Source organism: Pleurodeles waltl, chromosome 12 (genome assembly GCF_031143425.1).
Source record: "Pleurodeles waltl isolate 20211129_DDA chromosome 12, aPleWal1.hap1.20221129, whole genome shotgun sequence".
Taxonomy (NCBI): Eukaryota; Metazoa; Chordata; class Amphibia; order Caudata; family Salamandridae; genus Pleurodeles; species Pleurodeles waltl.
This window is the reverse complement of record NC_090451.1, coordinates 31531737-31543766: the sequence shown is the minus strand read 5'-3', so window position 1 is coordinate 31543766 and position 12030 is coordinate 31531737. Positions and strand designations below refer to the sequence as shown.

General features: G+C 51.1%; 1 protein-coding gene across 1 annotated transcript; it reads right to left on the bottom strand.

Moving 5' to 3' along the window:
• Nucleotides 1-578: 578 nt before the first annotated feature.
• On the bottom strand, nt 579-11775 carry S1PR4 (sphingosine-1-phosphate receptor 4). The gene is made up of 2 exons (XM_069217970.1): nt 11636-11775; nt 579-2150 (listed from the first exon to the last, which is right to left on the bottom strand). The coding sequence occupies exon 2, from the start codon at nt 2080-2082 to the stop codon at nt 949-951; it is 1134 nt and encodes a 377-aa protein (XP_069074071.1). The 5' UTR covers nt 2083-2150; nt 11636-11775; the 3' UTR covers nt 579-948.
• Nucleotides 11776-12030: the final 255 nt, after the last annotated feature.

The following is a 12030-nucleotide window of genomic DNA, read 5'->3' as shown; positions in this document are numbered from 1 at the left end:
AACTTTAACTTTTTCTGTTTTTTTTCTCCAAACTTTACTTTTACAAATCATCCATCTGGTTCAGCTGTAGAAAATAAAGAATACACATAAGAGAATGTACAGGTTTGTAAAAGAAAAGCCAAGGGGTGGGTGCACTGTGACTTTCTAACATAGTCTGACAATGTAATTCCATTTTACACCACTCAACACTCAGGAGTGTTTGGAAATAGTGATCATGTTTTTAAACTATTGGTACAAACCATCATCTCTGAACCAGTGTTCCCGCTCCCATTTACCTAGAGGGCAAAGTGCTCTCCACTGGAATGAGCTCCATCTGATCTCTTTGCCGATGAGGATTTCACAGTCAGTGTCATCAGACAAGTGTGCTACACTACCCGGCTATTGGACGTAGAGGTGCCTGCTGAGTCACAACTTGCTGAGCAGTCTATATGCAGAAACTTTGCTTGGACTGGGTCCTTATTAAACTGTTCATGGAAAACAGTATCTAAGACACACCTGATCAAAGCAACCCAAGTATTCAAAAGAAAGACAGGGCGCCCTCGAAGTGACTTCAAAATACAAACAGCAAAGAAGGCAGCGAGAGTCAAAATGCATTTATCAGTTTCAACCAAGAAATACTGAACTTTGTCATTGTAAGGATTTATGAGCGATACAAGAAGTTTATAACAATATTTCTCTGTACAATTGTATGCTATTTATCAAGAATGCAGACATTCCGCCCACTTGCAGCCAAACCGTTTACGGTTTCAGGGGTTGTCCTTTTTCACAGTTGTCCAATGCCACTGATTTTCCTTTCACTTTGTCTTTGACTGACTAAAAACTAAGGCTTCCATTTCATTAAGGATAACTTCCATCACAAACCCACTCCCTGTGGCAAGTAATTTGCGTATGCAATGAAAAGTACCAGAGCCCCAATGGATTGATTCAAGTAAAAGTTAAGTTCCTGGCTCAGGCACTTTGAACGCTGGAGATACTGGTCAGTGGCTCCTTGGATCTGATGCTAAGTGCTCTGGACAGCCTCACGCTATCACGGTGGCGTCGTGAGCAATCTGATGACCCTGAGGTGATGTCACTGAAAACTAAGCAGTCTGACGGGCCCTTGACACCTGCTCGGATGCAGAGGCAGCAGAGGAGTTTGAGGACGGCCTTGCGCACCTCCATGCTGCCACAGGAGTAAATAAGAGGGTTAATTGCTGAGTTTAGCACAGCCAGGGCCAGGGCCCAGTCCATCCCTCGGAGGTGGTCACAAGTCAGGGACTGACAGAAAACATCCAAGAGCAGGAGGGCAAAGAGCGGACTCCAGCAGACGATGAAGGCTCCCAGGACCATCAGAACAGTCTTCAGAAGTTTGAACGACTTTTTTCGCTGATTGGTAATGCTTGCCCGCGTGGCACTGGCCTTCACCAGGTGGTAGATGGAGCCGTACAGCAAAATGATTCCAAGCAAGATGAGGCTGAACACTATAACGCAGACTAGAATGTACTTCTTGGAGTAAAGTGGCAGGAGGCTGGAACACTCCTGGAAGTCACACACACAATTCCACCCTAGCAGTGGCAGCATTCCGATAACGATGGCCAACAGCCAGCATAAGCCGATGAGACCGTAGACACGGATCGTTTTGGTGATCTCCTTCTCGGCAATGGGCCTAACCATGGTGGTGTAGCGCTCCACAGCAGTGATGAGGAGGCTGAAGATGGAGGCAGCCAGGGCCACAAAAAGGACCCCCTCTCTGAAGAACCACCAGTTCAGGCTTATCCGGAAGGTCATGCTGCCAGACATGCAGAGGTTGAAGAGGTAAGCAACGCCCGCCAAGAGGTCACTCAGTGTGATGTTGGCGATGCAGTAGGAGACCCAGCGGCGGAAGCGCATGTACTTCACGATGGCCAGGAGGACCAGCAGATTCTCCAGTACGATCAGGCAGCTGATGGCAATGAAGAGTAGCTTCAAGATGTCCATGCCCTCGTCTGCCTGTGGTTTACGCCGGCCCAACTTCCCAGTCACGTTGTAATGCAGGAGGATGATATTGACGTTCTTCTTGGCAACAAACTGCAGGCAGATGTCCAGGCCGTGGTCCAAACCCATTGTTGTCGGAGGTGCGGAGAAGGAGCCGCAGCCACGGAGTTGCGATGAGGTCCTTTGAGGCAAGCAGTCTGTGGAGACAGAGACAATAAAAGAGGATAATGCTCAGATGTACAGGGAGAGCTGGCAGCAGGGAGGGCTCGGTGCACAAGGGGTATGTCCACAGGCAAAGCAAGTGTCAGGCAGCCAGTGGCTTGCCAACACATCAATTAGTTTGAATATACTCATTAATTTGTCAAATTTTAACCAAGGAACAACTTCTTGTTCACAACAATCACAGCTGAAATAGCCAATAAGAGGAGTACCCTCAATTGTACCAAAAAGCCTTGAGAGGGACCTGAGTTACGAACCAAAAATTACTATTGCAGCTCTGTTTCTGGCCGTTCCTGGACATTTCAAACCTGACACACACAAAGGGACACATTTATTGTACATATTTTAAAATACGTGTGTTCTAAGACACCTCCGCATCAGCAGAACCAGAGAGTTTAGTCCTGCTCCGTGTATTGAGGGTCCCCTTCGCTAAAAAGCAGAACTGGGGCAGCACCATCCTGGGACAGGAAAAGAGTTGCAAGGGTGAGACAAAAGAAAAAAGGTTGCATTTGGTAAAAGAGGAGTAACAGATTTCTCCTGACAGAACTGAGTTTTGGTGACATATGAATAAACTAAAAGATCACATGTCGCCTGGTCTCCATTACCGGAGACTGCATTCAAGTATCAGAACACACCAAAATCGACAGCCATGATGCTGCCAAAATCAGCATGAGTTGGGTGTGTTCCCATGTGGAGGAAACCTGGCCTGGTAGTTTGGGGGTGGACTGTTCCTACTGGAGCAGGACCAAGGCTGATTTGCATATGACTGGTCTCTGAAGTAGCATGCCGTGCAGAAAACGAGTGCTCATGTAACTACCAGTGGCCAAGGTTGATTGAAGCATTCCACATATTACTTTTTTTAAACTATGATGATGCTGCCACGTGGCTCTGGAAGGCGTGCACTCTACCCTATGTTGATCTCCTGGCAAGTTAAAATTTAGAGTTTTGCTTAGGTGAGCACGTCAATTATTCAGTTTCACTGAGGGCTCTGCCTGTTCAATGGCCTGAGAATCTGGAGCCTGTCTCAGGGGTCGAGGGGGCACCAAAAGTGCCATCCCTTTGACCAGCTTTGTGCAGAAGGCATCCTAGATTCTCCTGAAGGGACAATACACAAGATATAATTGTACAGTTCTGTGGATATGAACCACTCTTTCCTGACCAGTCCAGTGTTCTAGGACTTATCGCTGATGTCCAGCACTAGAGTCTGCTTGACTCCTGCCTTCCTATTAAGCCTCGGACTGAGCCTAGGCCTTTTCTACCACTCAAAGTGCTGCTGGAATGCCTTGAAGGGAGGCCAACCACCCCCCTGCTGTGAAGAGGGGTCCTTGCATATATGCTACAGAGGACAGTCTGTCCAGCAGAGGAGGGGCGCATCTCATCAGCTTGCAAGGACCCGTGAGAACATTGTGGATTCAATACTACTCCAAAGCACTAGGGCGGTCATTCTGACCGCGGCGGGCGGTGGTCGCCGCCCGCCATGCGGTTACCGCCGAATGACCGCCCCGCGGTCAAAAGACCGCGGCGGCCATTCCAACTTTCCCGCTGGGCCGGCGGGCAACCGCCAAAAGGTCGCCCGCCGGCCCAGCGAGAAAGCCCCTGCAACGAGGAAGCCGGCTCCGAATGGAGCCGGCGGAGTTGCAGGGGTGCGATGGGTGCAGTGGCACCCGTCGCGATTTTCACTGTCTGCTAAGCAGACAGTGAAAATCTGTATGGGGCCCTGTGAGGGGGCCCCTGCACTGCCCATGCCAGTGGCATGGGCAGTGCAGGGGCCCCACGACACCCGTTCCCGCCATCCTGTTTCTGGCGGTGAAGACCGCCAGAAACAGGCTGGCGGGAAGGGGGTCGGAATCCCCATGGCGGCGCTGCAAGCAGCGCCGCCATGGCGGATTCCCTGGGCCAGGGGAAAACCGGCGGGAAACCGCTAGTTCCCCTTTTCTGACCGCGGCTTTACCGCTGCGGTCAGAATAGCCCAGGAAGCACCCCCAGCCTGTTGGCGGTGCTTCCGCTGCCCTCCGCCCTGGCGGTCATGGACTTGACCGCCTAGGTCACCACCCGTTGTGCGAGGAGATGCCTTGCATCCATGATTAATCTTTGGACCTCTCCATTTCACTGCCCTGCGAGTCAAGAGCCAAAGGCGTTTGCTTGTTATGCATTTTGTGTCCACCAGGAGCAGGGTCCAGGACACTAGAACAGCGGCAGCTCTTTTGCCCCTGATTGCACCGTGGCACCCAAGCCCGGCCTAAAACAAAGGATGAACCGCGGCACAGCCAGTGTGCCAAGGGCCTTAGTGCAAGGAAGGAAAGGGGACCTCTGACCGCTGCTTAAACTGAGAAATACAGCAGTAATCAGGGTTCAGTGAGCCCCTCTGGCCTCTGGGCCCCTGTGCCACTGCACCTGATGCTCCAGTGGAAGCCAAACCCCTGGGAATGAACAGTCTTGACTGTGGCATGTGGTAAAGACACTGACTTATACGAGTAATAATGGACAAGCTTGAAACACCTCCAAAGCCTGGTTCCTGTTTTGAAAGTAGAGGCTCGGATTAAACGCACTCCCATTCGAGGTTTTTCAACTTCTCTGTGATATGGGAGGCTTTTAGAGTGTCACTGGCGGGTCCAGGTTTGGGATAAACTAAACAAATGAGTGCCCAAGTGCAGTCTGTAATATCTAATCAGTGCTGTTGCAAGATATATATGTAATAATTATGAGGATAATTTTGAGTGTGACAGCTTGTACTTTGCTCCAGCAGGGCAGGAAAGGCATATTTAGATATCTCTGTCTGCCTTACAGAGACCTCGATGCTTTGAGAGGAGGCTCTGCTACAGGGGCTTCTCGAATTTCACCATAAGTTTGCTGAGAAGCTACCATGTCTCATACAGCCCTCCTACAAACCTTGTTGTTTTTCAAACATACACTCCTAAACTTTTAATTTGTTTTAGAAAAACAGATAACTCATGCCCCTGGGAGTTTTCTCCCAGGGTGTTGGGGTAATTTCTAGGTAGAGCGTAAGCGTACGACTTCTTGCAAACTTTTAAGTATTCTTCTCCTGTGGGCTTCCAGCTATTTCATTTGTTAGTTTCAGTGTCATTTAAAAATCCTTGCTTGCTAGTGGTTAGTCATACCTCTTTGTCCCTCCTTCTTCTGTGCGGGAGCAGGGACAAACTACAGTATAATTATGCTTTATTCTGTTTATCTGGTCTGTAGGGGACTTTTTTTTTATTTTGTTTCCAGCTCCTGTCCAGGGAAGCTTCCCTTTTCATTTGCAGAGCATTCTTCCTCTGAGCTTAGCTGTAAACAAGGCTATACATCAGGCTGTTATCTTGGTCATATTTTGTCTTTGTGGGCTCACTGCACCCTCTCTCAGCTGCCTGGCTCCTGCCCTTCCTTGGCTTGGATTTTCTTTACCAAGTGTGCCTGCCTGTGTGCTGAGAGCAAGGGCGAGGGATCGCTTGTAATTGCTTATAGCCTAGGCACAGAGCTCTACCAGGGCTCTGCAATCCTTAGAGACAGTGCCCACTTCTGCTCCCTACTGGGATCCCACTCGCAGCTCCATCAGTGCACCTCAGTTTACACACTCCAAGCCCTCAGCTGTGCCAGTGACAGGAAGAGCACCTCAGTTCTTGCAGTCAGTACACTGCTGCTCCAGTACTAGGACCTTAGGTGCAGTTCCATCAGTGCCCGCAGTTCACACACTCCATGCCTCTCAGCCGTGACAGTTCCAGAACCCCACACATGCTGTCTGCAGAGCACCTCCGTTCTTACAGTCAGTACACACTGCTGCTCCAGTACTGGGACCTCAGGCGCATCTCCATCAGTACACCTCAGTTCACACACTCCAAGCCCCTCAGCCATGCCACTGCCAGGAACCCCACACACGCTGCATGCTAGAGGACCTTGTTCTTACAGTCAGTACACTCTGCTGCTCCAGTACTGGGACCTCGGGCGCAGCTCCATCAGTGCACCTCAGTTCACACACTCCAAGCCTTTCAGCCGTGACAGCGCCAGAACCCCAGCACATGCTGTCTGCCAGAGCACCTCAGTTCTTACAGTCAGTACACACCGCTGTTTCAGTACTGGGACCTCGGGCACACCTCAGTTCTACCCCGGCGAGGTCACCTCCTTTTCTATACTGGGACCCCGCTCACATACAGTTCCATTACAGCAGTTAAATTCTAACATTCAATCCCACTGCCAAGTGCAAGAGCTATCCACAGCTCAGCCACTGCACCTCAAGTCTAACATCCAATGCCACTGTTGATGGGAATCGCCACAGCTCCGCCAGAATCCATCAATTCTAACATTCAGTGCACATTTCTTCTCAGTGCTAAGGCTCACACACACGCCCTCCAGGACTCCTCGTTTCTGTGGTTCAGAGGCAATGCCACTCCCATGCTGGGCCCCACTCGCAGCTTCACCAGGGCACCTCCAGGCTAACACTCAGCAACACCTGGCACGCCAATACTAGGTTCCACACACAGCTCCATTAACATACCTCACTTCGGACCTTGTGTGCTGTTACTATTCCAGTACTGCAGCCCACATAGAACTCTGTCAGTGCACCTCAACCCTAACCTGCAGCGCCCTATTATTCCAATCCCAGGAATTACACAGCACTCAGTTTCTCATTCTTCAAGTGCTGCCTTTCTGTTATTCCATCACTGGGCCACAGCTCTGTCTGTACCCCCAATCCTGATCTGAAGTGCCCAATATTGCTGTATTGGGGTTCAGATACAACTCTGCTAATGCACCTCCTGCTGTTCTGCAGCGCCCCCTGCTGTTCCACACTCTGACTTCTGTTTGAGGATGTGGAGGAGCTAATTAAATCTATTCTTGGCTGCGGTCTTCATTTGGGAGGGTCTGTTTCACCTATCTCACTCCGTTCTTTCCTTTACTTTGTTTACTCTCAATGTTTTCTTTCTCCCCCACTTTTCTCTTTCCAGCTCTTAAAATTCACACATTAACAGTTTTGCTCTTTCTTTCAACTGTTTATTACTACTCCTCTCCCTTTTTTAATTCCATCTTCCTCTTGCTACCTCCTCTTTCAAACTCGCAAAAACTTGGTTATTTCTTTCCTTGTTTTGTTCTTCTCTTTTTTCTTCATCAGGCGTTCATCCTGTCATTATTTTTTTCTCTTCCCTGCATTCTTTCTTTGTCTTTTTTATTTGCTCTTTCCTTTGACTCAGTGTGTGTACTTTCACTTTTTTATTTTTTACATCTTTCTTCCTTCCTTTCTCTGGTGTTTTTCTTATTTTTACTTATCAATTCACGTTTTACTATAAATCCCTCTTTTTCCGTCTTTAAGTGGAAGCCACAAGTTACTTGTTGGGACCCGAAGTTTCAAAATGGTTTTCCCATTCTGTGTTGGTGGGAAATGCGTCAGTACATACTTGCCCTGGTTCTTTCACTGCTTGTTTCTCTCACTAGCTCTCTTTTTTTCTCTAATGTTCATTTTTCTCTTTCTTTTCACACTTCTTTCATTATGTTTTCCTTTCTCTTTCGTTCGCTAGCTTCCTTCCCTTTTTTCTTTTGTCTCACACATTTGCTCTTTTTTTCCTCTAGTTGTGTTTCCATGTTCTCGTTATTTCTTTGCCTTCTTTCTTTTATTTCTTTTTGACCACTTATCTTTCTTCCTTTGGTCTATTGTATTCTTTTCACTTCTCTTTTTCTGCCCCATCCGCTTTCTCTCCTGAGGCCTAGTTATCAATAGTGCAACAGGTGAAGTGGCACGAGGTCCCAGAGACCCACGGACCTCACTCAACTCTAATTACTGCTGTATTTTCCTACTGAAATTGAAGTCAACCATTCTCCTTTCTTACTCCAGGGCCCGTGACATCGTTCCTACGCCACTTGTCCTCTCCATCTTTACTCCCGACTCCCTCTTTCCTTTCACCCTCCAATCCGTCCCAAGTGATATTTTTTTTATGGTGTTTTAAGCATTACACTCTAATGCCAAAAGTTTATTTCTGATATAGGTTTATATGATAATTGTATATGTTTTAAGCTAGAGGAAGAGGGTAAATGGAAGTGCTTTAGTTGAATGCTGGGCCACTGGAATTATGTGGCAAGAAAATATGAAATTATGAGGCAGGGTTGACCAATTTATGTAGCAAGGAAAGTCCAGTTATGAATTTACAATGTCAGTAGCTCTAACTCAGAAAAATGTTAGACCTATTACATTACAAATGCTTGTTTTCTTGCTGTTCAGGACAGGCCTTTTCTTGGCTGGCCAGAGCAGGCAAAAAGTACATCAGACTGTCCATCCTAAATAGGGCGGGAGATTTCAAATTCTTACTCCGAAGGCCTGATGTCTGCCTTAAAGTTGATGCAAGGTTCCCGCCATCGAAGGGGACTGTGGGGGCTCGACTGATAGGAACAGAAAGTGCATTAAACTCTAAACAGAGCGGGTGGACTCTCAGTTTGGTCCCGGGGTGCTCCGCCGCCCTCGTTGGACTGTAACCTGTGTGCCAAACTCTGAGTAACCCCCTATGATCCTACGTAGCTCCCGATGCCCGAGTTCTTCTATTTGATATCATGAAAAAAGCACTTTTTCACATTTTTAACTCAGGGCTAATCATGTTGTCGACCTCAAACGGGCGGAAACAGAGGCGAGGAACCTCTCGAGCGCGGGTGGCACCAAACCATCGGAGCGGCGAGGCTCTTGACCGGGCGAGGTTACAGTTTTTCTTGTCTCTTGAGTAACTTCCCATCTGATTTACGCAGCGTCACGTTTTATCCTGTAATTTGTTTTTCAGCGAGAGCATGTTTTCGTAATGCTGCTCGTGTCAGAAAGAACCCTCCCGCTTCCTAACGCGTCGCCATGTGTGGTTCCAGGACGCACGTGCCCAGTCGTGTACCCAGATGAGAAAGTGGGAAGGCTCACCGTCCCCATCCAGGTGTGCCACGGGGGGAGACCCCCCCAAAGTCAGGTAACCTGGCTGTTCCTCTCCACCCCTGTCCCCAGGAGCCTCCTGCAAAGCCATCTACCCCTGGGAGGAGCTTTCACCCCACCGCAACACTGAAGGGCCCAGCGCCATGTTTAAGGGAGCCCCTTACCTAAGGGAGTGCGCCCCCGTGTGATGTGCTCAGTGGGATCCAGAAGTCTCTGGTGCCAGCCTGCAGATAGCTGACAGCTGTGTTTCTCTACTACTCCCGAAGCACCGCTATGTCTTACCTAGTGCTGCGAAGCCAACGGGTAGCCATGCGCTTTAGAAATCCATATAGCATAGCCGACGCTAGCCAGATACGCCCCTTGCTCACTTGCGGGTCCTGCGTCCAGGTAATCCTGTCTCCCTGCTTCACCTGCAGGTGTTGGACGGCGGTACCCAGATGCATGTCCTGTACCAGGTCATCCAAAGCTACCTGTGCCCAGATGCATGTCCTCCATGTCCGGACCACCCCCTGCTTCACTTGCAGGTGCACTCCAACACCTAGAGACATGCCCAGACTCAATAATGGCCCCTCTGTCCCTGCTTCACCTGCAGGTGTGTGCCTGTAGTGCCCATACACACGCCCTGATCCCAGGTCATCCAAAGCTACCTGTGCCCAGATGCGTGCCCTGCTCCCAGGTCATCCAAAGCTACCCGTGCCCAGATGCACGCCCTGCTCCTAGGTCATCCAAAGCTACCCGTGCCCAGATGCGTGCCCTGCTCCCAGGTCATCCAAAGCTACCCTTGGCCAGATGCACGCCCTGCTCCCAGGTCATCCAAAGCTACCCGTGCCCAGATGCGTGCCCTGCTCCCAGGTCATCCAAAGCTACCCGTGCCCAGATGCACGCCCTGCCCCCAGGTCATCCAAAGCTACCCGTGCCCAGGTGCATGCCCTGCTCCCAGGTCATCCAAAGCTACCCGTGCCCAGGTGCACGCACTGTACCGGGTCATCCAAAGCTACCCGTGCCCAGATGCACGCCCTGCTCCCAGGTCATCCAAAGCTATCCGTGCCCAGGTGCACGCCCTGCTCCCAGGTCATCCAAAGCTACCCGTTCCCCTATGCATGCCCTGCTCCCACCTCATCCAAAGCTACCCATGCCCAGATGCACGCCCTGCCCCCAGTTCATCCAGAGCTACCCGTGCCCAGATGAATGCCCTGTGCCCAGGTCATCCAAAGCTACCCGTGCCCAGATGCATGCCTTGTCCCAGGTCATCCAAAGCTACCCGTGCCCAGGTGCACGCCCTGCTCCCACGTCATCCAAAATTACCCGTGCCCAGATGCACGCCCTGCTCTCAGGTCATCCAAAGCTACCCGTGCCCAGATGCATGCCCTGCTCCCATGTCATCCAAAGCTACCCTTGCCCAGATGCACGCCCGGCTCCCAGGTCATCCAAAGCTACCCGTGCCCAGCTACCGTGCCCAGATGCATGCCCTGCTCCCAGGTCATCCAAAGCTACCCGTGCCCAGATGCACGCCCTGCTCCCAGGTCATCCAAAGCTACCCGTGCCCAGATGCACGCCCTGCTCCCAGGTCATCCAAAGCTACCCTTGCCCAGATGCACGCCCTGCTCCTAGGTCATCCAAAGCTACCCGTGCCCAGATGCATGCCCTGCTCCCAGGTCATCCAAAGCTACCCTTGCCCAGATGCATGTCCTGGATGTCCGGACCACCCCCTGCCTCACCTGCAGGTGCACTCCAACACCTAGACAGATGCCCCGGCTCAGCGATGGCCCCCCTGTCCTTGCTTCACCTGCAGGTGTGTGCCTGTAGTGCCCATTTACACACCCTGTCCCAGACTAGCTAGAGTGGGCGCTGTGAACCTCGGTAAGTGAGTGAGCTCCTGCAGCCTCCACCCTCGTGCATGAAGGAGATGATGGATGTGAGTGAGTGATCCAGCTCGCCTTACCTGTCCGGTGGCTTCCCCTTCTGCCACCACCCCCAATTCTGACACAAATGCAGCACCCCAAGGAGTCACTTTCATTGCTGAGATGTCTCTCTGTTCATCCCCAAAAGTGTGAAGAGCAGTGCCTTGGGCTCCAGGGAGCCTATCGGACCGAACCATCAAGAGCCCTGGCTTCTAACTGGCCTGAACTCTTGACAAATAATCCAGAAATCTCCCCCACCCATTTATTTAGCCTCCCATCCTCCTTTCCCAGGCGCCCACTCCCATCTTGCGCACAGGAGCCGCGGGGACCTCTGGATGCTGTAAAGGGTGAGGATGCAGAGACAGGCCAGAGAGGTGACCTTGGCGATCCTCTCGGCGCGCAAGGGACCGGCCGCATTAAGTGCTGCCATACCCCACCGCACGCCTTTCCCCTATGCCCAGTCTGTATGGCTCGAGAGGTTTGTGCACCGGCTGCTGGGGTCTGCGTGCTTGCGGAGGTCTCTGTTTTTCTAATCTCTTTCTATTCTTGTAAGATTGGCCCACGCCAGCTCTTCCAACGTGTGGACCCTGCAGATGCCAGGGGTCACCAGCTCCACTGAGGGCACTTATTTTCGATTCGTGATTTTTCTGCTGAAGAAGAGACTTTGTTGACTCACCTGGTTCTAAAGCGCTTAGAGGTCCCAATGCCCCGCGAGGGGTGCGGCAGGTCACCGCCCTGAGGGACCAGGTTTCGGTGAGTGTCAGAAGGTGAGTCAGTGTCTTTGAACCCCACCCGGCTCCTGCCAGAAAGGAGTGACTGTGCGCAGAAAAAGGAAGTTACGAGACTTTAAGTTCAGCAGCATCTTTACAGGATGGCCACACCCCGCCCGCAGAGACTGAAACAAAGCGACAGGCTCCGGTGCCCCCGAATGTGCTCACCCGAGGATGGCACACCCCTCTGTGGCTGTGGTGCCAGCAGCCACCCACTGAGGTGCATGGCAAGTGGCATATCTGAGGAGGGAGCCCCATGGAGCTGGGTTCCAGAGTAGGTTCTAGTAGGACAGGCCTCTGC